Genomic DNA, 24,600 nt, shown 5'->3' with positions numbered 1-24,600 from the left:
CCCAGCAAGGCTCACACCGGAGCCACACCTGGCACCGCGCCCCACCGCTGGCACTTCCCCTTCGCGGCCCCTGGCCCCCACACCGGCTCCTGTGCCCCATCCCCTCCAGGCACCCCTCAAAGGCGCAGTGTCCCTTCTGTCCCCCGGCACACCGCGCTCGGGCACCCACCTGCTGCCACCACCTCCTGCCCCAGCCCCACTGACCCGACCGTGGCACCCCCCCGATGGTGGCCACTTCCCCCTGGCGCTGTTACCTGGCACCTGGTGCCCAGGGGCGCGGCTGGTGCCCGGTGTTTGCTGCCGGACACCGAGGGGCTGCCCGAGCCCTGCTCCTCGCCGTTGTCACCCGGCCGGGGCCCTGTGGAGTTTGAACCTTGAACTTGAGGTTGTGCCAGGCAGGGACAGGCACAGGGGGCGGGAGGAGAGGCAAGTGGGGACAGGCAGGGGCAGGCGTGGGGGGCACGGGGGGCAAGCAGGAGATGGAGGACACAGAGGGGACAGGCAGGAGACCGCAGGGCCAGGCAGACACAGAGGGGACAGGTAGGGGACGGGGAGCATGGCGGTGGCCATCCTGCCGTCAGTGACCCCAGAGGAAGGTCCCCACGGGGAGGTGCCTGCTGTATCCCCACCTCAGGGGCCCCCCAGCAGTGCCTCTCCCCCGCCGCGGGAGGGCACCTCCTTACCTGCCTGCCCCAGGCAGTGGCAGCTCCAGGGGTGACAACGGCCCCAGCCCCTCTGGTCCCTCCCGGGGTCCTGCCCCGCGGGGCGTCGAGGCTCGGGGCGGGGGGGGGGGTGGGACACGGGACTGACACGTGGGGGAGCAGATCCCCAGCGGTCCCGCCCCCCGCGCCCCATTGGCTGCTCCCGGTTGTCACTCAGACACACCCCTATAAAGGCAGGGGCTGGGCACGAGGCTCCGCACACCGGCAGCGGCGGCGGCACCGGAGCGGTCATGAGCGAGGTGAGGCCGGTGCCGGTGCCGGTGCCGGTGCCGGTGCCGGTGCCTACAAAGGGTTTCCCCATTTTCCGTTACCTGTATCACCGGTCCCGGGAGGGCACCGTCCCGGGCGGGGGGAGGATGCTGCACCCCGGAGCGGGAGCTTTAGATAGGAGAGGAGACCTCAGTGGCCGCGAGGAGGGTCCCGGTAAAGCGGAGCCTTTCCCCTCCCTCCCCGGTGCGGATTCGGTTCTGAGGGCCCCGTGTCACGCCCGGCTCTCTGCTTTTCTCTGCAGCGCAGCCCTTGCGAGTGTCCTCCCCCCGCGGCGAAGGCCCCCGGCGGGCAGCAGGAAGGTGAGGACCCCCGGCCCCGGTGTCACCTCCCGGGACCCTCGCGGAGGTCCTGTCCCCAGAGCCTCCGCGATCTGGTTCCCACCTTTGGGGAGGGGGAAGGGGTGGCGGGGGGGGGGAGGGAGGTTGACACTTGGATGGTATTGGGGACCTGCTCTGCCCTTTCCTTGTCCCCTTGTGCGGCGGGGGGGGGGGGGTAGAGTGTCCCCCTGGGTGTTCCCTGCTACTGGCGTGGGGGTCAGGGTGGTCTGTGGGTGCTAGGGTGAGTCTGGCGGTGCCAGGCTGTGACCAGGGCAGCAGCCTCTGTCCTGGTCGTGCCCCCCCCCCCAGCCAAAGCCGGCGACCCCAAGAAGGAGGAGGAGGAGGAGATCGACATCGATCTGAGCGCTCCCGAGACGGAGAAAGCCGCCCTCGCCATCCAGGGCAAATTCCGCCGCTTCCAGAAGCGGAAGAAGGAATCTGGACCCTGAACGGCTCCAGGGTCCCAGGACCCCCCACCCGCGGCGGGCACCTCCCTCTGGCACGATCCGGTCCTGGCTCCGTCATGCCAGGGCTGCCTGTCCTCTGCCGGTGGGGCCGGGGGGTGGCTCAGCCTTTCCCTGCCCCTCACCCACCCCTAAGCCGCGACCCTGGGTGAAGCTGGGGGGGTTGATGTAGAGTGTGGTGGGGGACACACGGGCGAGCCCTATGCCCCTCCCGGGGCGGAGGTGGCCCCTGTAGGAGGGAGTGGCACCGAGATGCCCCTTTCCCAGGGGCAGGCTCCATCGTTTCCCGTCCCCACTGCTGATGCTGGCTGGGGGGACACACAGACTGCGCTGTCCCCTGGGCGAAGGAAGCTCTGTCCCGTCCCAAGGAAGTGTGGGCAGCGCGGCTGGGGGGACAGAGACCCCACCGCAGCCGCTGGGAAGCAGACTCCCCGGCACCGAGCGCTCCCCACCCTCGCACTTCTTCCCCCCCTTCACACTCCTGTCATTGTCACCGACCCCTCCCCGAGGGGGGCTCTTGGCATGTGTGAAGAATAAACCATCGGGAGGAGGAGCTGGGCTGGAGTGTGCTCTGTTGGGGGATGGGCAGGGGGTGACCATCTGCCCCCCAGGGTGGGACACCCCCCTCAGGCCCCCTTCTCTGGGTGGAGAGCATTGCAGGTCCCTGGGGCCGGGCTGTCCGTGCGGGGGCTGGGATGAGAATGAGGGCTGGGACCCCTCGGGATTGGTTTCCTTGCCCACCCCCGGGGGCTCCATCACCCTCCCGTTTGGCGATTTTCCCCCCAAAACAGCCGCTGGCTGCCAGCCCCGGGGCCGCGGCCTCGTTTCTCGGGTGGAAGGCGCCGCCCCTCGCTCCTCTTCCTCGGTGGATGAAGGAGCACCCTCCGGGCATCGAAGATGGGCTCGGGCTTGGCAACACCACCCGTTCCTGGCACCGATTCCAGCCGCGGCTCTCGCAGTGGCACCCCCAGGAGCAGCCCCGGGAGCAGCCCCGGGAGCAGCCCCAGCTCTCGCAGCGGCAGCCCCGGGAGCAGCCCCGGGAGCAGCCCCGGGAGCAGCCCCAGCTCTCGCAGCGGCAGCCCCGGGAGCAGCCCCGGGAGCTCCCTGCCGGTGACGAGAAAGGGGGGAAAAAAAAAGCCGAGAAGAGCAAACCCCAAAAGTCTTTTGGGGCGGTTAAAATAAAACCATTTTTTTGGGGGGGCGGGGGAGGTTGGAGGGGGCGAGGGGGAGAGTTTGCAGCGGCTCCCTGTGGCCCCTGCTGCCGTGGGGTGACCGGGGAGGCCGGGCCCCGGTGGCAGAAATAGCTGCGTGGAAAGACAAACAGCGGCGGTGGCCAAGCAGGGACCCAGGGGACGCCCCGGGGTCGGGCTCGGCCCTGCTCTCTCCGCAGACTTATTAGGGAAAGGATAATTCCAGCCCCGTCCGGGCCCCCCCCGCCCTGTCCCGGCATCCACAGTGCCGCTGTGGGAGCCTCGTCTGCTCCCGGGGAGTGCTGGCATGGGGCTGGGCAGCTGGCACCCAGCCCTGGGGCGGTGGCGCAGTCAGCACTGCACCCACACTGCGCCCCCCCCCCCCACCCCGGGGCTGTGGTCCCTCCCCGAGCCCTGCTGCCAGGCAATGGCTCTGGAGGGAACCCACCCCCACCCCCCCAGCCCCACGGATTCGGCCTCTGTGTATAATTGGTGTGAGTTTAATTAAGAGCTGATGGAGAGGAGGGGTGCAGCCATGATGGGGACAGGCTCCCCCCGGACGAGTGGGGTCCTTGGGGTGCATGGAGGACCCCCTTGAGACCTCTGGGGGAGCTGAGGCACAGTGGCAGCGATGCCACATCCCCTGCTGGGCCTCCATGGGATGAGTTCACCGAGTGCTCAGCCACCCTCTGCCATCCTCCCTGACCCCCCCACCTCGAGCAGGGGACAATGAGGAGCCAGGGTGGGCGCTGGGCTCCTGGAGATGTGAGTTTTATTAATGGCACCATGAAGATGAAGGTTGGGGACACACAGGGACAGGGCACAGAACACATCGGGCAGCGGTGCCCAGCTCCGGGGCGGTTGGCACCAGCGGCTCCTCCGGGCTGGCTGCAGCCTCTCCTCCTCCGCGAGGCTCCGGCCGACACGGGGGGCTCAGGGGTTATGGGGAGGGGAGGGGAGGGTTAATGTGGGACAGGAGCAGGGGGGAGAGGAGACGGGGGGAGGGGAGATGGGGGGAGGGCCACCCCACGACGTCATTTGGGGTCGGTCGCGGGGGGAGACGAGAAAACGGCCAGAAAAGGAGCAAGGACGTGGGCAAAGGAACCCTCTGGGGCACTGGTTTGGGGGGAGAGGTGACAGGGAGGGGTCCTGGTCCCTGGGGAGGGGGGGACCGAGGCAGCCTGGGGCGGGGGGGGGACAGACTCAAAACTCAGAGGTTGTGTCTCCAAATAGAAAAACTACAGCAGGGCCCGGGGCCGGGCAGGGCAGCGGCTGTGCAGAGGAAGGTACCGACCGAGGGGCTTCGGGACGGGGAGGGGGGACAGCAGAGCGTCCCCAGGGCTGGGGGACCCGCGGCGAGGACCACACCCCGCTCCTCGCCGGGTCCTGCGCCACCCCGGAGCTGGGGAGGGGGCTTGTGCTGTCCCCCCACCTCGGCCTGGCTGTCAGGTCCCCGAGTTGGGTTTGATGATGCTCTTCAGGGCGTTCTTGAGGCTGCCCCTGCTGGGGGAGCGGGCGGCGGGCGGGGGGCGAGCGGCCTCCGGGGCCTCCCCCCGCAGCTCCATCTCGATGGTCATGATGACTTTGGGGGCCTGTGGGGCCCCGCTGCCCGCCCCCGGGGTACCTTCCCTGCCTGCTAACCGCTATTTCTTATCCCTGCGGGACTCTCCCGGGGCTCCCTTGGCTTTCTTCTCGCTCGCTGCCTTGGCGCCGCGGCTGTGGTCCAGCATGGCATAGAGCACAGGTGCCTGCGGGCAGGGGGGCATCCTCAGAGCCACAGAACCCCCTGCTCTGGGGGAGACCCGCTCCCCACCCCCCAAATAAGCCCAGCCAGACCGTTTTGCCCTCCCCCCAGCACTCACCTGCCGGCCGCGCTTGGACGCATCCTTGGCCGATCGCTGCAGCTTCCCCTTCTCCATGGCGCTGGAATTGGGGCGGGAAGGCAAAAGAGGGCAGCTCAGACCCCTCCCGGCGCCACCCAGCAGTCCCACTTCGCGGTGGGTTTTGCCCCCTCCCCTGAGCTCACCTCAGGCGTCGCTGCAGGCTGGCCTGGCGCCGCAGCCAGCAGTAGCGCAGCAGGTAGACCACGGCCACCAGCAGGGCCACCAGCAGCAGGGCACCGCCGATGACGGAGCCTAGCACCACGCCGTAGCGGGTGGGCACTGCGGGGACACCGGTGCCCCGTTAGCCGCCCTCCCCCTTCCCGCAGCCAGAGCGGGGCGAGCGGGGGGCGGAGGGGGCCGCCGGTGGTGCTGTACCTTTCTCGAAGACGTAGAGGGTGACCTGGGAGGACTTGCCCACGATGTCGGGGGGGTTCTTGACGTCGCAGGTGAAGGTGCCGTTGTCGGTGTAGTCCAGGTTGTAGAGGACGATGGAGCCGTCCTTGCGCCGGGGGTTGCCCACCCACTCCAACCGCTCCTTGAAGCTGCCCACATCACCCACGTAGGGCTGCCCCTTGGCGTAGTGGAAGATCTAGCGACGGGGACAGACAGAGGGACGTTGGAGGAGGGGGCGAGGGCGGCTCGGGGCCACGAGCAGGGCCACCCCCCAGCCCTTCCCCCCGCCCCGAAGCGCCGCTCACGGAGGTGCTGTCGCGGGAACCCTCGGCTTGGAAGTGCCAGGTGATGGAGATGTCGTCGGAGATCCACTCGCTGGACCAGAAGCTGCAGGACAGCGTGACGTGGGAGCCCACGGTGCCGTGCACCTCCCGCTGCGTGTACACGTGGATGGACCACGTCGGGGACGGCCCTGCCCGGGGGGGGCACAAACTCGTCAGCCCCAGAGGGGACCGGCCCCATGCGCAGCCCTGTGCCGGCACCGGAGGGCTTCTGTTGGCCCCGAAGCAGCACAGGGGACTCTTTGTGCCATCAGGGCTGAGACCTTTGAGGGAAGCCTCAGCCCTGGTGTCCCCACAGCCGGCTCGATGTGTCCTGGCACCCAGGGATGCTGGCAGGGCTGCTCTTGGCACCCAGCACCCCTTGCCCATCCCCAGGGAGGTTGCTGATGCCAGGCAGCCCAGTGACAGCCACTGGGGCAGGGCAGCAGATCCCATCCCGGAGCATCGTCCCCTAAAGCAGCCCCAAGACCACTTCCCAGGGGTCTAGAGCCCCCCAGTAACCCCCAGGATCACGGTTTCAGGCCCGGCAGCCCCGGTGCCCTGTGCCCAGCTTACCCAGCACCGAGAGGAACCCAGCGAGGAGGAGGAGGAGGCTGCCGCTGCCGCTGGCGCCCTGCGACATGGTGGCTGCCTGTCACCGGCTGGCTCCGAGCCGCATTGAGGGCTGGTGGTGCGCGGGGCACGGCGGCTGCCGGAGGGTGCCAGGGGCACGGGGGCCGAGGTTTAAGAGCGAGCAGCGCCCGAATGATGCCAGCGGCGCCCCGGCCTCGGGCCAATGGGCGCCGGGCAGCCGGGGCGGTGGGGGCCCGGGGGTGCTGGGGCCCCGGGGCTCAAAGGCGGCATTTAGCTCGGTGATGGGCGAGGAGGGGGCAGCACGCAGCGAGGGGGGGGGGGGCTGGGCACACAGTGCCCTTTGTCCGGCCGCATTCTCGCCCGTGGCGGAGGCGGCCCGGCAGGAATGCGGCCGAAGCCGGTGGGCACCGGCGCAGGGATGCGCTCGCCGGCTGATCCCAAGGACGGACCCGCTCGGTGGGCTTTGGGGTCTTGTGCTGACCGTGCCGCGGGTCACCGGTGTGCCCCCTCCCGTCCTGCCGGCAGCCACCGGTGTGCCCCCGGCTGGCACTGCCAGCTCCAGCCAAGCGGGGTCCCAGCAGCCTCTGCTCCGGCTCCATTTTGGGGTGAAAATTCAGCTTTTGAGAGGGCAGCGACGGACCAGGGTAGCTCCATCCCCGGGGAGCCACCGAAGTGCCCCCGCCCCCCGCAGAGCCCCGGACAGGGCTTGGCTCAGAGCCCTCCCGGCTGCTCGGCGACGGCTTTGGGGGAAAAAGCTCTCAAGTAGGGTTTATCCCTGTCCCAGAGAGGGGCGGCGGGGAGGGAGGCACCGAGAGCTTCCTGCTTCATCGTCCTGTAGCAGCCGGGGCCCGGGGGACTGGAGCACCGGGGGCGGCACCGGAGAGTCCCGGTCCTCGCCACTACGGAGTTTTGGGGGGAGCAGGGACGAGGAACAGGCAGCCCCGGGACGGGGTGATAGGCATCCTGTACCAGCAGATGTGATGGGCACTCCCCGGTGTGCCTGGGGGGATAACGGGCAGCCCCGGGAGGGGTGATAGGCATCCTCGGGCGTACCAGCGGATGTGATGGGCACTCCCCGGTGTGCCTGGGGGGATAACGGGCAGCCCCGGGAGCGGGGGGAGAGGCATCCTGTACCAGCGGATGTGATGAGCACTCCCCGGTGTGCCTGGGGGGATAACGGGCAGTCCCGGGAGGGGTGATAGGCATCCTGTACCAGCGGATGTGATGGGCACTCCCCGGTGTGCCTGGGGGGAAAACGGGCAGCCCCGGCGGTACCGGGTGATGGAACGGGCAGCCCCGGGGACACTGGGAAGGATAAGGAGCAGCCCCGGGAGCGGGTAAGGGGCAGCTCCCTCGGCGCCGCGGACGCGACAGGCACCGCCGGCACCCCGGGGGCGATGCCAGCGGCTCGGCGCAGCGCCGGGGCGGGGCCGGAAGTGCGTCACAGCCACTTCCGGCGTGCGGGGCGCTCCAAGATGGCGGCGCTGGTGTTGAGGTGACTCCCGGGAGGGCCGCGCCGGGGGCAGCGGCGGCCCCCGCCGCCCCGGGTGTGGTTGCGGGGTGCCGCGGGCGGGGCCCGGTGCCGCCGCCCGGCCGAGGACCGCCCGGGGGGAAAGCTCGGGGCCGCGTACGGAGCCCCGGTGAGGCCGGGCCGCGGAGTGCCTCGTCCCGGGGCGGGCTCCTGGCCCCGGCCCGGCTGTGGGTGACGCTTCCCGCTGCGGGGCCGGGTCTCGCCGCCCCACCTGCGGTCAGACCCCGGGCTCGGCGACCCCCGGGCCCGCGGCCTCGGTCCCGGCCGTGTCCTCCCCCCGTGGCCTCCCCCGGAGCAGCGGCTGCAGGAGCCGCAGTTTCCAGCAGGGCCAGGGCGGGAGCTGCGATGCGGGGACCGGGGCTGAGTGCCGGGCGCTCGGCAGGGCCGGGCTCAGCTGGCTCGTGGCGGAGGCCGGGGGGGTGACCGCGGCGGGGGTCTCGCTCCTCCCTCGCTCCCGTGGCTCTTGGTGGCCTGCAGCGGCTGGGCAGAGCCCCAGGCTGCCACTCAGGGCTGCCGGGGAGATGTCCTTCCCTTCCCGGGGGTCTCTGGCGGCCCCACGCCGAGCGGGTCCTGCCCTGCCCCCGGCGCTGCTTTGCCCACCCCCGCCGGAAGGTTTGGTGCCTCCTCCAGGCTGTCGCCGTTCCCTTTGCCAGCAGCCCGGGGCCGCTGCTTGGGATTTGTCTCCTAAGTGGTTCCCTCTCCGGCGCGCTTGGAGCTCTCCTGCCTTGCTGGGAAGCTCTTTGTGGAGGTTGTTTGAAGCTGCCAGCAGCTGGAGCAGGGCTGCTGCCCGCTGGGGTTTGAAGCCTCATCCTCATCCCTCCCTCTCCTCTCTGCTGCTGCCTGGCAGCTGAAAAAGCTTCTGGAGGGCTGCAGCTTCCCCTCCCCCCTGCTGGATCCACAGCCCTGGCTGCCAGGCTGGGCCTTGCCCTGGCACAGAGCTGCTGCTGCTCCTCTGCTGCCCACACTGCCCCTGGGCTCTGGGGGGCTGGGGGGTGGTGCTCAGCCAGTGCTCTTCCTCCCCCTGGATGTTTCTGGCTGTCTCCCCTGAGCTGCTGGACTTCAGCCTTGTGCTTGGGGCTGTCTGGGCTGGAGAGAGCTCCCTGCCCCTGCTGGCCCTTGCTGCCCTCAGCCCCTCTCAGCCTCTGCTCTGCTCCCTTGCAGGTCTGCAGCTCGCCGCTGCCTGCTGGCCCGGCTCAGCCCCAGCCTCTCCCTGCCACAGTGAGTGCCAGGCTGTGCCCACAGCTTCCTGCTGCCCCAGGGGCTGCTGCCTGCAGCCTTGGGCACCTGCCTGTGCCCCCTCCCCTCGGGAGCTGCAGCAGCTGGGTGCCCTGCCTGGCTGGCACCGGGCAGTGGGTGCCAGGCTGGTGGAGGGCAGGGCCTGGCCGGGGCCTGCCTGGGCTCTGTGCCCCCTGGCCCTGCTCTGTGCCCCCTGGCCCTGCTCTGTGCCACTCTGTGCAGCAGGCTGGCACCAGAGCAGGGCTGGGAGCTGCAGGCTTTGGGGGGCAGGGAGGGCTCGGTGTGAGCTGGGCAGGGTTTGGTTGCTGCTCAGGGCCAGGAGGTGCCAGAGCCCTGCAGCTGCCCTGGCAGCCAGGAGCAGGCTGCTCCCGGTCAGGGTTACACAAACTGGCAGCTGAGAGCCCAGTGCTCAGCTGGGGGTGCTGGGGGGGGGTCCTGGGGGGAGGTGGGCAGCTCCTGAGCACGTTCCCAGGGCTGCTGTTTCTCCCTGGGGCTGCTGGCAGTGGTCCCCTGCTGGCAGCTGCTTTGTGCTGCTGGCTCTGAGCTCAGGTCCTGGGGGGTCCTGGGGGGTCCTGGGGGGTCCTGGGGGGTCCTGGGGGGTGGGGAAGTGCCAGGGCAGGGCCCTGGGCTCTCAGGCTGCCTGCTCCTGCCGTGGGCTCCCTGCTCCCCCTGCCCTCTCTCTCACCTCCCATCCCCTCCCCACACCCCTCCCATGGTCTCCCCACCCCAGGGTCTCTCCCACCCCCTGCCCCCCATGGTCTCCACACCCTCCCATAGGGTCCCCCCCCCCCCCACTGTGGTCTCCCCCCCTGGTCTCCCCACTCCCCCCCAGGATCTCCCCACTCCCTCCCAGGGTTCCCCCCCCCCCCACTTCCCCAGGGTCTCCCTACCCCTCCCAGTGTCTCCCCCCTGCCCTTGTGGTCTCTGCACCCCCTCCATGATCCCCCCCCCGGGTCTCCCCCACCCCCCCATTTCCTCCCCACCCCCCCAGGGTCTTCCCCCTGCCATGATCTCCCCCCCCTGCTCTCCCCACAGCCCCCCAGGATCTCCCCACTCCCCCTGGGTCTCCTCCTGCCCCCCCCCCCCGTGGTCTCCCCTCCCCCCCCCGGGTCTCCCCTCCCCCCCCCGGGTCTCCCTGCCCCCATGGCCTGCCCTGCTCTGGCCCTGCAGGGCAGTGCCCATGGGCACCAGTGCCAAGGAGGAGATGCTTCGCTTCTGGGAGAAGAACTCCAGGTCCCAGCGGCCTCTGTCCCCCCACGTCTCCATCTACAAGTGAGGAGCAGCCCCTGGCACCCTCAGCTGGCACCAGGGGGGCACTCAGCCCCCTGCCCTGCCCCACACCCTGGGGGGGCTGCATGTCCCCCCCTGGCGCTTCAGGCAGGGGCCAGAGAGACCCCCGGGCCGGGGGGGGGGGGCAGCAGAGCCTGCCCCCAGCAGCTGCTGTGCCCCTGGGGGGGGCCAGGGGGCGCCACGGGGGGGCCAGGGGGCATCCTGGCACTGCCACGCTGCCACATGCTGGGGGGGGGGGGGGGATGGCAGCTCTGAGGCTCCCCCCTCAGGGAGGGGATTGCTGCCCTGGGGCCTCCTCTGCTGCTTTGCCCCAGCCCAGGCCCTGCCTCCCTGTGCCCCCCCTGCCCAGGCCTGGCACCCAGCCCGGGCCTGGCACCCAGCCCCTGCTTCCTGTGCCCCTGGCAGCAGAGCCCAAGCTGCCTCTGCACATTCCCTGTGCCCCCTGCTGCTGGATTCCTGGCATAGCTCTGGGAGCAGGGGGTGCCAGGGGGGTGCCAGGGGGTGCCCTGTGCTGATGCCCTGCCCTGTGCTTGCCCTGCAGGTGGTCCCTGCCCATGGCCATGTCCATCAGCCACCGTGGCACCGGCGTGGCCCTCAGCCTGGGTGAGGCCCCAGGGGCTGGGGGGAGGGGAGGGAGGGAGGGAGGGGAGGGAGGGACCCCCGGGGGGGGCACAGTGCCAGCAGGGCCAACCCTGGGCAGGCTGAGCCTGGCTGCCTGCAGGGATGGAGCTGCAGCAGCTCCCTGGGCAGCCTGTGCCAGGCTCTGCCCAGCCTTCCTCTGCCCTGCTCCAGCCCCCAGCCCCTGCCCCCCAGCCCCTGCCCCCCGCCCCTGCCCCCCAGCCCCTGTCCCACTGCCCCCAGCCCCTGCCCCCCAGCCCCTGCCCCCCGCCCCTGCCCCCCAGCCACTGCCCCACTGCCCCCAGCCCCTGCCCCCCAGCCACTGCCCCCAGCCCCCAGCCTGCAGCTCCTCTCCAGGCACTGCTCTGAGCTCTCCCTGGAGCCTTCTCTTCTCCAGCCCCAACCCTCCCAGGCTGTGCCCCCAGGGGAGGCTCTGCAGCCTCTGCTCCTCCTGGTGGCCTCCCCTGGCCCCTGCCCAGCAGCTCCAGGCCCTCCCTGTGCTGGGGGCAGCAGGGCAGGGCCCAGCCCTGCAGGGCAGCTCTGGGCAGGGGCAGAATCCCTCTGCTGGCTCTGATCCTCCTCCTGGCCCCAGCCTGCAGGGGGCTGTGCCCTCTCTGTCCCCTCAGCATCCTCCCAGCCCCACTTCTGCCCCATGGCCTCCTGTGCTGGGGGTGGCTCTGCCCCTCAGCAAGAGCCAGGGCAGGGTCCTGCAGCTGGGGAGGAGCAGGGGGCAGCAGGGAGCCCTCCTGGGCACCTGGGGGGCACCTGGGGGGCACCTGGGGGGCACCAGGGGCAGTGTGGCCAGCAGCTCAGGGGAGGTTCTCCTGCAGCCTTGTGCTCAGTTCCACGGTGCTGTGCCCCTGGAGGAGGGCATCCCTGTGCCCTCCTGCCCCTGTGCCAGGCAGCTGAGCCCTGCTGAGGGGCTGGGCTCTGCCCTGGGCAGCCAGAGCGTGCCCAGCCCTGTGCCAGGGGTGCCCAGCCCTGCCCCGTGCCAGGGGTGCCCAGCCCTGCCCTGGGGGTGCCCAGCCCTGCCCTGAGGGTGCCCAGCCCTGTGCCAGGGGTGCCCAGCCCTGCCCTGGGGGTGCCCTGCCCTGTGCCAGGGATGCCCAGCCCTGCCCTGGGGGTGCCCAGCCCTGCCCTGGGGGTGCCCAGCCCTGTGCCAGGGGTGCCCAGCCCTGCCCTGGGGGTGCCCTGCCCTGTGCCAGGGATGCCCAGCCCTGCCCTGGGGGTGCCCAGCCCTGCCCTGGGGGTGCCCAGCCCTGTGCCGGGGGTGCCCAGCCCTGCCCTGGGGGTGCCCAGCCCTGCCCTGGGGGTGCCCAGCCCTGCCCCGGGGGCAGCTGCTGCCAGCCTGCTGCGGTGCCTGTGCCCAGCTGGCTCTCTCAGGGTGCATGGATCCAAGGCACTGCCTGGCAGCTGTGCTGGCACCACAGGGCTGGCACTGCCCAGGGCAGGATCCTGGCCCAGGAGCTCAGGGCTGGGCTGCCAGGGGCCGGCAGGGGCAGCGCTGCCTTCCTGCTCCCACCCCTCCCGGGGGGGCACTGCAGAGGCTTCTGAGACTGCAGAGCTGGCAGGGGGAGGGGCAGGGGTGGGGCAGGGGGTGGGGCAGGGGGTGGGGCAGGGGCAGCACTGAGCTCCTCCGCAGGGCTGTGGCTGCAGCAGGAAGCAGCTGGGGGCCTGCGGAGCCTCCATCGCAGTCAGCGCTGGGGAAGCTGCAGCGCCCCTGCCCCACCTGCAGCGCCCCTGCAGCGCCCCTGCAACGCCCCTGCCCCGGCTGCAGCGCCCCTGCAGCGCCCCTGCAACGCCCCTGCCCCGGCTGCAGCGCCCCTGCAGCGCCCCTGCCCCGGCTGTAGCGCCCCTGCAGCGCCCCTGCCCCGGCTGCAGCGCCCCTGCAACGCCCCTGCCCCGGCTGCAGCGCCCCTGCAGCGCCCCTGCCCCGGCTGCAGCGCCCCTGCAGCGCCCCTGCAGCGCCCCTGCCCCGGCTGCAGCGCCCCTGCAACGCCCCTGCCCCGGCTGCAGCGCCCCTGCAGCGCCCCTGCAGCGCCCCTGCCCCGGCTGCAGCGCCCCTGCAGCGCCCCTGCCCCGGCTGCAGCGCCCCTGCAGCGCCCCTGCCCCGGCTGCAGCGCCCCTGCCCCGGCTGCAGCGCCCCTGCCCCACCTGCAGCGCCCCTGCCCCACCTGCAGCGCCCCTGCAGCGCCCCTGCAACGCCCCTGCCCCGGCTGCAGCGCCCCTGCAGCGCCCCTGCCCCGGCTGCAGCGCCCCTGCAGCGCCCCTGCCCCGGCTGCAGCGCCCCTGCAGCGCCCCTGCCCCACCTGCAGCGCCCCTGCCCCGGCTGCAGCGCCCCTGCAGCGCCCCTGCAGCGCCCCTGCCCCGGCTGCAGCGCCCCTGCAGCGCCCCTGCCCCGGCTGCAGCGCCCCTGCAGCGCCCCTGCAGCGCCCCTGCCCCGGCTGCAGCGCCCCTGCAGCGCCCCTGCCCCGGCTGCAGCGCCCCTGCAGCGCCCCTGCCCCACCTGCAGCGCCCCTGCCCTGGCTGCAGCGCCCCTGCAGTGCCCCTGCCCTGGCTGCAGCGCCCCTGCAGTGCCCCTGCCCCGGCTGCAGCGCCCCTGCAGCGCCCCTGCCCCACCTGCAGCGCCCCTGCAGTGCCCCTGCCCCACCTGCAGCGCCCCTGCAGCGCCCCTGCCCCGGCTGCAGCGCCCCTGCAGCACCCCTGCCCTGGCTGCAGCAGCCCTGCAGCGCCCCTGCCCCGGCTGCAGCGCCCCTGCAGCGCCCCTGCCCCGGCTGCAGCGCCCCTGCCCTGGCTGCAGCAGCCCTGCCCCAGCCCTGCCCCGGCTGCAGCAGCTGCAGCAACCCTCTGGGCCTGGTGGGGAGGAGGAAGAGGAGGGGGAGGAGGAGGAGCTGCCAGGCTGCCTCTGCTGCCTGGGCCCTGCTGCCTCCCGTTGGAGGAGCATGGAAGGGGCTGGGTTGGGCTGGGCTGGGCTGGGCTGGGCTGGGTTGGGCTGGGCTGGGCTGGGCTGGGCTGGGCTGGGTTGGGCTGGGCTGGGCTGGGCTGGGCTGGGCTGGGCTGGGTTGGGCTGGGCTGGGCTGGGTTGGGTTGAGTTGGGTTGGGCTGGGCTGGGCTGGGCTGGGCTGGGCTGGGCTGGGTTGGGCTGGGCTGGGTTGGGCTGGGCTGGGCTGGGTTGGGTTGGGCTGGGCTGGGTTGGGCTGGGCTGGGCTGGGTTGGGCTGGGCTGGGTTGGGCTGGGCTGGGCTGGGTTGGGTTGAGTTGGGTTGGGCTGGGCTGGGTTGGGTTGGGCTGGGCTGGGCTGGGTTGGGCTGGGCTGGGTTGGGCTGGGCTGGGTTGGGCTGGGCTGGGTTGGGTTGAGTTGGGTTGGGCTGGGTTGGGCTGGGTTGGGCTGGGCTGGGCTGGGTTGGGCTGGGTTGGGCTGGGCTGGGTTGGGCTGGGCTGGGCTGGGCTGGGCTGGGCTGGGCTGGGCTGGGTTGGGCTGGGCTGGGTTGGGTTGAGTTGGGTTGGGCTGGGTTGGGCTGGGTTGGGCTGGGCTGGGCTGGGCTGGGCTGGGTTGGGCTGGGCTGGGTTGGGTTGAGTTGGGTTGGGCTGGGCTGGGCTGGGTTGGGCTGGGTTGGGCTGGGCTGGGTTGGGCTGGGCTGGGCTGGGCTGGGCTGGGCTGGGCTGGGTTGGGCTGGGCTGGGTTGGGCTGGGCTGGGTTGGGTTGAGTTGGGTTGGGCTGGGCTGGGCTGGGTTGGGCTGGGTTGGGCTGGGCTGGGTTGGGCTGGGCTGGGTTGGGCTGGGCTGGGCTGGGCTGGGCTGGGCTGGGCTGGGAGAGGCCTTCCAGGCCGTGGGGCCCAGGCCAGCGCTGCCAGCTCAGCCCTGAGCCCTCAGCACCACCTCCCCACTGCCTTCCAAGCCCTGCAGGGTTCCCCTCCTGTGCCAGGGGCTGGCAGCAGAGGAGTTGCTGCCCCAGGCTCTGGGGCATCGCTGGGGAGCTGCCCCCTCGCTGCCAGCTTCCCCTGGCCTGGGCTGCTCTGCCTGACCTGGGGATCAGCTTGGAGAGGACTCCTGACAGGCTGGGGAGAGCCTGGAGCAGGCTGCCCAGGGGGGGCCTGGATGCCTCCTCCCCTCCCTGGAGGTGGCCAGGGCCAGGCTGGATGAGGCCCTGAGCAGGCTGGGCTGGGGGCAGGGGTCCCTGGGCAGGGCAGGGGCTTGGAGCTGGCTGAGCTCTGAGCTCCCTTCCAGCCCAACCCAATCCATGAGTGATGCAGGAGGCAGAGGCAGGACACTGCTGCCCCAGCTTGGGTCCTCAGCACCCCAGGGTGCAGCTGGCACTGCCACCAGCTGGGCAGAGCCCTTCTGCCCCCTCCTTCCTCTGCAGCCTGCTGTGAGCTGGGGGTGGGCCAGGCCCTGGGGGCTGCCAGCAGCTGGGGGTGGGCCAGGCCCTGGGGGCTGCCAGCAGCTGGGGGTGGTCCTGGCTCTGTCACCAGGGCAGAGGGGGAGGCCTGGGGCTGCATTTGGAGTCTCCATCCCTGGGGGGGGGTCAGGAGCTGGGTGGCCCTGGGGGCCAGGCTTTGGTGGCCAGGGGCTGGGGTCGGCCTGGCTGCCCCTGGAGGCCTTCTGCAGCGCAGGCAGCGGTGGGACTGGGGGGGAGGCTGCTGCTGAGCTGTGGCTGTGCCCCCAGGGGTGTCCCTGTTCAGCCTGGCTGCGCTGCTGCTGCCGGAGCAGTTCCCTCACTACTTGGCCCTGCTGAAGTCTCTGAGCCTGGGCCCTGCCCTCATCTGCTCTGCCAAGTTTGCCCTGGCACTGCCCTTCACCTACCACACCTGGAACGGCATCAGGCACCTGGTGAGTGGCCCCCAGCCCCGGGGGGGGGGGGTTGGAAGGGGCCTCTGGGGGGCAGCCCCCCCCGGGGGCACCCAGGGGACTCTGCAGCCTCCCTGAGCAGCTGCCCCAGGCCCCAGCAGCTCAGAGCCTCAGAGCTGAGCCTGCAGGGCTGGGCCCTGGGAGCTGGCTGCCAGCTGCGGCCTCTGGGGCCGGGGCTGAGGCTGCTCCGGTGCAGGGCTGCGGTGACCCTGCCCTGCCCCACCCAGCCACACCCTGCTCAGCCACACCCTGCCTCTGCCCTGCCCTGCCCCACCCAGCCACATCCTGCCCTGCTACACCCAGCCACACCCTGCCTCTGCCCTGCCCTGCCCCACCCAGCCACACCCTGCTCTGCCACACCCAGCCCCACCCTGCCTCTGCCCTGCCCAGCCCACCCAGCCACACCCTGTCCAGCCCATCCAGCCACACCCAGCCCTGCCACACCCAGCCACACCCTGCTCAGCCAGCTCTGCCCTGCCACACCCTGCCCTGCCACACCCTGCCCCAGCTCTGCCCTGCCCACCCTGCCCTGCCCCACCCAGTCACACCCTGCCCCACCCAGTCACACCCTGTTCAGCAAGCTCTGCCCAGCCCCACCCTGCCCTGCCCCACTCAGCTACACTCTGCCCTGCCCCACCTACCCTGCCCAGCCCCATCCAGCCCCCCCACCCTGCCCCACCCAGCCACACCCTGCCTCTACCCAGCCAGCCCCCCCTTGCCCTACTCTACCCTGCCCAGCCCTGCCCCACCCAGCCCTTCCCTGCTGTGCCCCACTCAGCTAGCTCTGCCCAGCCCTACCCAGCTGGACGGTCCTGGGTGGGTGTTGGGTGGGTGCTGGATGGGTCCTGGGTGGGTCCTGGGTGGGTGCTGGATGGGTCCTGGGTGGGTGCTGGGTGGGTGCCGTGGGTTCTGGGTGGGTGCTGGGGTTTCTAGGGGGGTGCTGGATGGGTTTTGTGGGTGCTGGGTGGGTGCTGGGGGTCCTGGGTGGGTGCTGGGTGGGTGCTGGATGGGTGCTGGATGGGTTTTGTGGGTGCTGGGGGTCCTGGATGGGTGCTGGATGGGTCCTGGGTGGGTGCTGGGGGTGCTGGGTGGGTGCTGGGGGTGCTGGATGGGTCCTGGGTGGGTGCTGGGGGTGCTGGATGGGTCCTGGGTGGGTGCTGGGGGTCCTGGGTGGGTGCTGGGGGTGCTGGGTGGGTGCTGGGGGTGCTGGATGGGTGCTGGGTGGGTGCTGGGGGTGCTGGATGGGTCCTGGGTGGGTGCTGGGGGTGCTGCTGCCGAGCTGTCTCCTGGCCCTGCTCTGCCAGCAGGGAGCTGCTGCTGGGCTCGGGGAGGGCAGAGCCCAGGGGTGGCTGTGCCAGGGGGGAGGGGGTTGGGGCCCAGGGGGCACCCAGGGCGGCCTCTGCCCAGCGCCCTGCAGCGGTGCCAGGGCTGGGGGGGCCCTGGCCTGAGCCCGCTGCGGCCTCTGTGCGCCGCAGGCCTGGGACCTGGGCAAGGGCTTGGCGGTGGCGCAGGTGACGCAGTCCGGGCTGCTGGTGCTGCTGCTGACGCTGCTCTCCTCGGCGGCGCTGGCTGCCCTCTGAGCGCCCCCTGCCGGCAGAGCCCCTGCGGGATCGGAGCTGCTGCTGCCCGCCCTGCCCCCCGAGCTCGGCGCCCCCCGCTCCCGGCGCCTTTGGGCGCTGGGCAGGGGGCTGCTGCGGGCCGGCTCCGGGCCCTGCCTGCTCTCTGCTCCGTCCCCGGGCCGCAGACAATGCTGAATCTGTGTCCCCTGGGCCCTGAGTGGGCCCAGGGCTGGCTGCTGGGCATGTGTGGGCCTGGCACAGGACAAGATCTCCGTTGAGGTGCCCGGCGCCGGGGCAGGGGAGCCGGCGGCGCTGCCGGAGCCCGGAGGGGAAGGGCTGAGCTGCGCCCTCCGGGTGCCGCAGGGACCCGGCTGGCAGGGCTGGGCTGGGCAGGGCTCAACCCCAGCCCCTGGAGCCCCCCAGGGAAACCCTCCCACTCCTCCCCCTGCCCCCTCCCGCTCTGGCACAGTGAGGGGGGTGGGGGTCTGGGTGCCCCCAGCTCTGCTTCCAGCGCTTGTCCCTTGTCCCCCGCGGCAGTAAAGCAGTCCTGGTCCTCCCTGAGCTGCTGCCTCTGTCTGTGCCAGCCAGGCCTCGGCTGCAGGGCAGCAGCAGCCCCCAGGGCAGCTGTGGGGTCCCTGCTTTGCAGCAGGGGGGGGCTGGGGTGCAGCTGAGATGCTGCCAGCACAGAGGCTGCAGAGCCTCCCCTGTGGGGCCCGGCTGGGAGGCTTGGGGCTGTGCAGCCTGGAGGGGAGGAGGCTCCAGGGAGACCTCAGAGCAGCCTCCCAGTGCCTGAAGGAGCTCCAGGAGAGCTGGGGAGGGAGCTGGGCCAAGGGCTGGCGGTGCCAGGCCCAGGGACAATGGCTTGGAGCTGGGAGAGAGGAGATGGAGAGTGGAAAGGAGGAGGAAAGCCTTGAGAGGGAGGCTGGGGAGAGCTTGGCACAGGCTGCCCAGGGAGGCTGTGGAGGCCCTGGAGGTGCCCCAGAACCCTGTGGCCATGGCACTGGGGCCAGGGCTTGCTGCCCCTGCTGGGGCTGAGTTGCCCTTGGAGGTCTCCTCCAACCCCAAATGGTTCTGAGGCTCTGGCTGCAAGCTCAGAGATTTAATTGAGGCCTGGATTGCCCCAGCAGGAGCCAGGCCTGGGGCTGCTCTCCCAGCGCTGCTCTCAGCCTTCTCCAACCTCCCCTGGGGGCTTTCCAGGGGGATTGGCTGCTGTGTGGGAGCAGCTGGGGGGGAAGGGAGGGGAGGGGAGGGAAAGGGAGGGGAGGGGAAAGGAGAGGAGGGGAGGAGAGGCGAAAGAAGGTGAGAGGAGAGGAAGAGAGAGGAGCAGCTGAGAGGGAAAGGTGGGAGAAGGGAAGGGAGGAGAGGGGAAAAGCTGAGGGGAAGGGAGGATAAGGGGAAGAGGGGAAAGGAAGGCAGGAGGGGAGCAGCTGAGGGGGGAAGGCAGGAGGGGAGCAGCTGAGAGGGAAGGCAGGAGGGGAGCAGCTGAGAGGGAAGGCAGGAGGGGAGCAGTGAGGGGGGAAGGCAGGAGGGGAGCAGCTGGGAGGGAAGGCAGGAGGGGAGCAGCTGAGGAGGGAAGGCAGGAGGGGAGCAGCTGGGGGGGGAAGGCAGGAGGGGAACAGCTGAGGGGGGAAGGCAGGAGGGGAGCAGCTGAGGGGGGAAGGCAGGAGGGGAGCAGCTGGGAGGGAAGGCAGGAGGGGAACAGCTGAGGGGGGAAGGCAGGAGGGGAGCAGCTGAGGGGGGAAGGCAGGAGGGGAGCAGCTGGGGGGGGAAGGCAGGAGGGGAGCAGCTGAGGAGGGAAGGCAGGAGGGGAGCAGCTGGGAGGGAAGGCAGGAGGGGAGCAGCTGGGGGGGGAAGGCAGGAGGGGAGCAGCTGAGGAGGGAAGGCAGGAGGGGAGCAGCTGGGGGGGAAGGCAGGAGGGGAGCAGCTGGGAGGGAAGGCAGGAGGGGAGCAGCTGAGAGGGGAAGGCAGGAGGGGAGCAGTTGAGGGGGGAAGGCAGGAGGGGAGCAGCTGGGGGGGAAGGCAGGAGGGGAGCAGCTGGGGGGGGAATGCAGGAGGGGAGCAGCTGGGGGGGGAAGGCAGGAGGGGAGCAGCTGAGAGGGGAAGGCAGGAGGGGAGCAGCTGGGGGGGGAAGGCAGGAGGGGAGCAGCTGGGGGGGAAGGCAGGAGGGGAGCAGCTGGGGGGGGAATGCAGGAGGGGAGCAGCTGAGGGGGGAAGGCAGGAGGGGAGCAGCTGAGGAGGGAAGGCAGGAGGGGAGCAGCTGGGAGGGAAGGCAGGAGGGGAGCAGCTGGGGGGGAAGGCAGGAGGGGAGCAGCTGAGAGGGGAAGGCAGGAGGGGAGCAGTTGAGGAGGGAAGGCAGGAGGGGAGCAGTGAGGGGGGAAGGCAGGAGGGGAGCAGCTGGGGGGGGAAGGCAGGAGGGGAGCAGCTGGGGGGGGAAGGCAGGAGGGGAGCAGCTGAGGGGGGAAGGCAGGAGGGGAGCAGTGAGGGGGGAAGGCAGGAGGGGAGCAGCTGGGGGGGGAAGGCAGGAGGGGAGCAGCTGAGGAGGGAAGGCAGGAGGGGAGCAGCTGGGGGGGGAAGGCAGGAGGGGAGCAGCTGGGGGGGAAGGCAGGAGGGGAGCAGTGAGGGGGGAAGGCAGGAGGGGAGCAGTGAGGGGGGAAGGCAGGAGGGGAGCAGCTGGGGGGGGAAGGCAGGAGGGGAGCAGCTGGGGGGGGAAGGCAGGAGGGGAGCAGCTGAGCCCAGCCGCAGCGGCTGTGCTGCTCTCATGGCTCTGCAGGGGTCTCTCCCTGTGCTGCCCCAAGCGCTGCCTGCGGCTGGGGGTTTCTGTTCTCCTTGCTCCCCACCGCGGAGCCCCCCGGGCCGGGAGCAGAGCCCTGCAGCTTGGAGGCTTCCCGCGGAGTGGCCTCCCGTGGAGCAGGAGGCCTGGGGGCTGGGGTGGGGGCTGGGATTGCAGAGTCCTTGCCGGGTGCCTGTTTGCTGCCCTGGGAAGCCTCCTTGGAGCTTTGTGTGCCCGACCCAGACTGCTGGAGCTGCAGGGACGAGGAGGAGCAGATGGAGCAGGCAGTAAGGTGGCCTTGGGCCAGCCCTGCTGGTGGGCATCAGGGTGACCGCGAGCCAGTGCTGTGCCCTCATGGCCATGCTCTCAGCCCCTTCATCTTCACAGCCCCCCCGGGACTCTCTCCAGCGCTTCCCTGTCCCTCTTGACCTGGGGAGCCCAGGGCCGGGGTCCCGCAGCTGTGCGCAGGGAGCCGTTAGGCTGTGGCTGGAGTTGGTCTTTTCCAGCCCTGTGCTGGGCTCACCAGAGACAAGCAGGGAGGGGGAAAGGGGCGCTGGGGGCTGTGGGACCACCCCCCGCACACCTCCCCGGACCCAGGGCCAGGTGGTGCTCTGTGAGCTCCTCCTGCCGGCACAGCGCCTGCCTGGGGTCGCTGCCAGAGGATAAACCCCGATTTGGGGTGAGGTGCAGGGAGCCCCCTCCCCACAGCAAGGGGAGATGGTGGCTCAAGGGCTGGGCGCTGCCCGCTGGTCAAACCCCCCCACGCCCCCCCCCCCCAAATCCACTCGTGGAGCATCCCCGGCCCTGGAAACCCCCTCCCAGCGCTTCCCTCCTGCCGGCTGGCGACCGTGAGCCCACCCTGGGAGGGGGAGCCCGGCGGGGGTCGCGGACCTTGCCGGTGACCTGCGTGCGGAGGCCGTTGCGGGCGCGGCTCAGCGCCGAGGGCTGGAGGCTGCGCTGCAGCAGCCGGGCGGCGGCGGCGGCCGAGCGGGCGGTGAGGTCCAGCCGGGCCGGGGGGATCCGCGGGGGCATGTCCCACGTCCCCACGAACGTGCCCCACGGGGAGGCCTGGCAGGAAGAACAGGAGCGGAGCAGGGCCTGGGAAGGTGCTTGGGGGGGGGGGGGCACAGGGAGCCCCCTCAAGAGGAGGGGCAGGAGCTGCCACCCCCGGGTCCCCCGCCCCCGTGGGTGCCGGTGGGTCCGGGCTCACCTGGCACCGGGGCACGGTGGGCAGCAGGTGGCCTCGGTCATTGGCGATGATCTGCGTGGGGCACTCCCGCGGCGAGGGGCGCTGGGGATGGAGGGGGGTGGGAATGTGTGGCCGGGGTCCTGGGGGGGCGGTCCCAGGGGTCCGCGCTGGGGCTGGGAGTTCTTGGTAGGTTTAGGCTGGGGCTGGAGGGGTTCTGGGAGTTTGGGCCCCAGCTGGGGTGGGTCTGCAGGGGTCTCAAGGGCCCATGTTTGGGCTGGGGGGGGGGGGTCCTAGGGGGCCATGGGGGTCTAGGCCAGGACTGGTGGGTCTTGAGGGGGTCAAAGCTGGGCCTGGGGGGTTTGGGCCAGAGCTGAGGAGGAGGTACAGAGGTCTCAGCTGAGGCTAAGGGGGGGTCCCTGAGGGTCCAGGTTAGGTGGGTCTCAGGGGCTTCCGAGAGTCTGGGCTGAGGGAGGTCCCAGGGAAGCCTGGGGGGGTCCTGGCTAGGGGAGGGGGGGCGGGGGGTGGGAGGTGTTTCCTGGGTGTCCAAGATGGAGCTGAGAAGGGTCCTGGGAGTCCTGTGGTGGGTCTGGGTCAGAGCTGAGGGGTGGTCCCAAGGGTCTGCTCTGGGGGCGGGGGGGGCGGGGTGCTCCTTGCGGGGTACCTGGCGGCCGGGCCTGGGCACGCCCCAGTTCTGCAGACGGGGGGGGCGGAAGGCATCCTCGTACTGCGGGGGGAGGGGCGCCGCTGGCAGCTGGGCCGGGGCTGCTCCCGTCCCATCGCCAGGCACATCCCCGAGCCCATCCCACCCCCATCCCACCCCCATCCCATTCCATTTCCATCCTCAGTCCCATGCCATCCCAATCCCACTCCCTCTCCCCATCCCCATTCCCTCTCCTGTTCCCATCCCCATTCCCTATCCCATTCCCCCCTCCCCGCTCCCCCCCCCCGACCTGTCCCGCGCTGTCGCGAGCAGCCATGGCCCGCGCGCGCCGTCTCCTGGCAACGGCCCCGCGAGACCCCGCGCCGCGCGCTCCCCCTGGCGGCCGCCGCGGGCCCTGCGGGAGAGGGCGGACCCGGGGGCGGGGCGATCAGAGTGACGTCACAGCAGTGTCTCGCTCAGGGTCGGGGGGCAGTGCCGGGATGAGGGGGAGCGACTGGGGGGGAATGGTTAGTACCGGGAAAGGGTCAGGTTAGCACTGGGGCTAGGCTAGCACTGGGGCTAGGGTTAGGTTAGCACTGGGGTTAGGGCTAGGTTAGCACTGGGGTTAGGTTAGCCCTGGGTTTAGGGTTAGGCTAGCATTGGGGTTAGGCTAGCACTGGGGTTAGGGTTAGGCTAGCACTGGGGTTAGGTTGGCACTAGGGTTAGGTTAGTACTGGGGTTAGGTTGGCACTGGGGTTAGGGTTAGGCTATCACTGGGGCTAGCGCTAGGTTAGCACTGGGGTTGGGATTAGGCTACCACTGGGGTTAGGTTAGCACTGGGGTTAGGGTTAGGCTAGCGCTGGGGTTAGGTTGGCACTGGGATTAGGTTAGCACTGGGGTTAGGTTGGCACTGGGGTTAGGGTTAGTCTTAGCACTGGGGTTAGGGTTAGGCTAGCACTGGGGTTAGGGTTAGGCTAGCACTGGGGCTAAGGTTAGGCTAGCACTGGGGCTAAGGTTAGGCTAGCACTGGGGTTAGGGTTACGCTATCACTGGGGCTAGCGCTAGGTTAGCACTGGGGTTGGGATTAGGCTAGCACTGGGGTTAGGGTCACAATAGCGCTGGGGTTAGGGTTAGGCTAGCACTGGGGTTAGGGTTAGGCTAGCACTGGGGTTGGGGTTAGGCTAGCACTGGGGTTGGGGTTAGGCTAGCACTGGGGTTAGGGTCACAATAGCACTGGGGTTAGGGTCACGATTGCACTGGGGTTAGGTTTAGGCTAGCACTGGGGCTAGGGTTAGGCTAGCACTGGGGTTAGGGTTAGGCTAGCACTGGGGTTAGGTTTAGGCTAGCACTGGGGCTAGGGTTAGGCTAGCACTGGGGTTAGGGTTAGGCTAGCACTGGGGTTAGGGTTAGGCTAGCACTGGGGCTAGGGTTAGGCTAGCACTGGGGTTAGGGTTAGGCTAGCACTGGGGTTAGGGTTAGGCTAGCACTGGGGCTAGGGTTAGGCTAGCACTGGGGTTAGGGTTAGGCTAGCACTGGGGTTAGGGTTAGGCTAGCACTGGGGTTAGGGTCACGATAGCACTGGGGTTGGGGTTAGGGTTAGGCTAGCACTGGGGCTAGGGTTAGGTTAATACTGGGGTTAGGGTTAGGCTTGCACTGGGGCTAGGGTTAGGTTAATACTGGGGTTGGAGTTAGCTTAGCCGGGTGTTAATATTTGGTTAGCATTGGGTTAGGGTTTGGTTAGTCCTGGGGTCGGTAAGTCCTGGCGTCAGGTTCAGGGTTAGGGGCAGGGTCAGGCTGGGGGCTGCGGCGAGGCTCACCGGTGGCACTGGTTTAGGGTTGGGGTCTCCTGGCTCTGGGCCCTTTCTCCATGTCCCAACCGACCCTCCCCACCGGCAGCCCCCCGCCAGCCGCGCTCCCGACCCCCGCCCAGCCTCTGTCCCGACCCTCTCCCCGTGCCCGCCTGTCCCCTGCCCGCCCTGCCTGCACCCCCAGCCACCTTCTCCCCAGCGTGTCGCAGCTCGCCCAGCGTCCCGGCCGGCGTGGGGCATCCGCAGCCGCGTCGGCTCCGTGCCCTGGCAGCCGCTCCCGGAGGGCACCCATGGGTGCCAGGGGGTTGTGTCAGCGGCGTCTGCATGGGGACGCCGAGACGGGCGCTGCCCTGCCACCTCCTCGGCGTTATGGGACCCACCCCGGGATGCGCCTCCGTCCCCGCGGCCGGTGAATCGGTGCCGCCGCTGCCCCGGACCTGCCCCAACACGGAGCCGGCGCTGGAAAGGAGGGGACAGGACAGCCCTGGGATTCACTTTGGTTTATTTCTTTTCCATGGTTTCTTGTTCCAAACTCGGATCCTGGTGCCAATGGCTCTCGTCTCGAATGTCACCCAATTGGGAAAGCCAATGCGGGGGGCTCCGGGGGGGCACGAAGCTGCCCGGCAGCCAGACTGGGCGATTCGGGGCTGCCGCGTCCCTGCTCGACACCGAGGGGACGGGACGGGGACAAATAAATACAGCTGCTGGCGAGGGACGCCGGCGGGGCCGGGAGCGGGGCCGGGAGCCGGGCGGGGGCTTGGGGGGGGGGTGGGGGTGGGGGTGGGGGACGACACATACAAAAAATGGGGCCAAAAAAACGAAAACGAAAATCACCAAGAGAGAGTGAGGAGCCCGAGCGGCCCGGGCGGGGGGCCGGGGCTGGGTGGGCGGAGGAGGGAGCGGAGTTCCTGACTTCAATTTGCGCGGCCAGCCCGGGCAGCGCCGCCCGGGGCCGCCAG

The 24,600-nt window shown here is 70.8% G+C and overlaps 4 protein-coding genes across 4 annotated transcripts; 2 read left to right on the top strand and 2 right to left on the bottom strand.

Moving 5' to 3' along the window:
* Window positions 1–926: 926 nt before the first annotated feature.
* PCP4L1 (Purkinje cell protein 4 like 1) lies at window positions 927–1,916 on the top strand. Its single transcript, XM_054179233.1, has 3 exons — window positions 927–961; window positions 1,234–1,291; window positions 1,619–1,916. Exons 1-3 carry the CDS (start codon window positions 953–955, stop codon window positions 1,756–1,758), a joined length of 207 nt encoding a protein of 68 aa, XP_054035208.1. The 5' UTR covers window positions 927–952; the 3' UTR covers window positions 1,759–1,916.
* A 2,450-nt stretch (window positions 1,917–4,366) lies between these two features.
* MPZ (myelin protein zero) lies at window positions 4,367–6,390 on the bottom strand. Its single transcript, XM_054179232.1, has 6 exons — window positions 6,136–6,390; window positions 5,545–5,711; window positions 5,222–5,435; window positions 4,990–5,125; window positions 4,826–4,886; window positions 4,367–4,711 (listed from the first exon to the last, which is right to left on the bottom strand). The coding sequence occupies exons 1-6, from the start codon at window positions 6,200–6,202 to the stop codon at window positions 4,607–4,609; spliced, it is 750 nt and encodes a 249-aa protein (XP_054035207.1). The 5' UTR covers window positions 6,203–6,390; the 3' UTR covers window positions 4,367–4,606.
* A 1,211-nt stretch (window positions 6,391–7,601) lies between these two features.
* On the top strand, window positions 7,602–17,255 carry SDHC (succinate dehydrogenase complex subunit C). The gene is made up of 6 exons (XM_054179222.1): window positions 7,602–7,648; window positions 8,846–8,902; window positions 10,091–10,192; window positions 10,752–10,813; window positions 15,494–15,657; window positions 17,151–17,255. The coding sequence occupies exons 1-6, from the start codon at window positions 7,629–7,631 to the stop codon at window positions 17,253–17,255; spliced, it is 510 nt and encodes a 169-aa protein (XP_054035197.1). The 5' UTR covers window positions 7,602–7,628.
* Window positions 17,256–20,754: 3,499 nt separating this feature from the next.
* On the bottom strand, window positions 20,755–22,202 carry CFAP126 (cilia and flagella associated protein 126). The gene is made up of 4 exons (XM_054179196.1): window positions 22,144–22,202; window positions 21,855–21,917; window positions 21,215–21,295; window positions 20,755–21,072 (listed from the first exon to the last, which is right to left on the bottom strand). Exons 1-4 carry the CDS (start codon window positions 22,168–22,170, stop codon window positions 20,755–20,757), a joined length of 489 nt encoding a protein of 162 aa, XP_054035171.1. The 5' UTR covers window positions 22,171–22,202.
* Window positions 22,203–24,600: the final 2,398 nt, after the last annotated feature.

The sequence above is a fragment of the Dryobates pubescens genome (genome assembly GCF_014839835.1).
Source record: "Dryobates pubescens isolate bDryPub1 chromosome 41 unlocalized genomic scaffold, bDryPub1.pri SUPER_41_unloc_2, whole genome shotgun sequence".
Taxonomy (NCBI): Eukaryota; Metazoa; Chordata; class Aves; order Piciformes; family Picidae; genus Dryobates; species Dryobates pubescens.
The sequence above is the reverse complement of the archived record's forward strand: the minus strand, read 5'-3'. Positions and strand labels throughout refer to the sequence as shown.

Bases quoted from the DNA above. Each gene is read 5' to 3' on its own strand.
- CFAP126 (XM_054179196.1), bottom strand. From the start codon at position 22,170: ATGGCTGCTCGCGACAGCGCGGGACAG. The intron at 21,296-21,854 runs GTACCCCGCAAG...CTCCATCCCCAG, and splicing joins TGCCCAGGCCCGGCCGCCAG to CGCCCCTCGCCGCGGGAGTG. The intron at 21,073-21,214 runs GTGAGCCCGGAC...TCTTCCTGCCAG, and splicing joins CCACCGTGCCCCGGTGCCAG to GCCTCCCCGTGGGGCACGTT.
- SDHC (XM_054179222.1), top strand. From the start codon at position 7,629: ATGGCGGCGCTGGTGTTGAG. The intron at 8,903-10,090 runs GTGAGTGCCAGG...CTGGCCCTGCAG, and splicing joins CCCAGCCTCTCCCTGCCACA to GGCAGTGCCCATGGGCACCA. The intron at 15,658-17,150 runs GTGAGTGGCCCC...TGTGCGCCGCAG, and splicing joins GGAACGGCATCAGGCACCTG to GCCTGGGACCTGGGCAAGGG.
- MPZ (XM_054179232.1), bottom strand. From the start codon at position 6,202: ATGTCGCAGGGCGCCAGCGGCAGCGGCAGCCTCCTCCTCCTCCTCGCT. The intron at 5,712-6,135 runs GTAAGCTGGGCA...CCCCCCGGGCAG, and splicing joins TGGGTTCCTCTCGGTGCTGG to GGCCGTCCCCGACGTGGTCC. The intron at 4,712-4,825 runs GTGAGTGCTGGG...CCCTGCCCGCAG, and splicing joins CGTCCAAGCGCGGCCGGCAG to GCACCTGTGCTCTATGCCAT.
- PCP4L1 (XM_054179233.1), top strand. The intron at 1,292-1,618 runs GTGAGGACCCCC...CCCCCCCCCCAG, and splicing joins CCCCGGCGGGCAGCAGGAAG to CCAAAGCCGGCGACCCCAAG.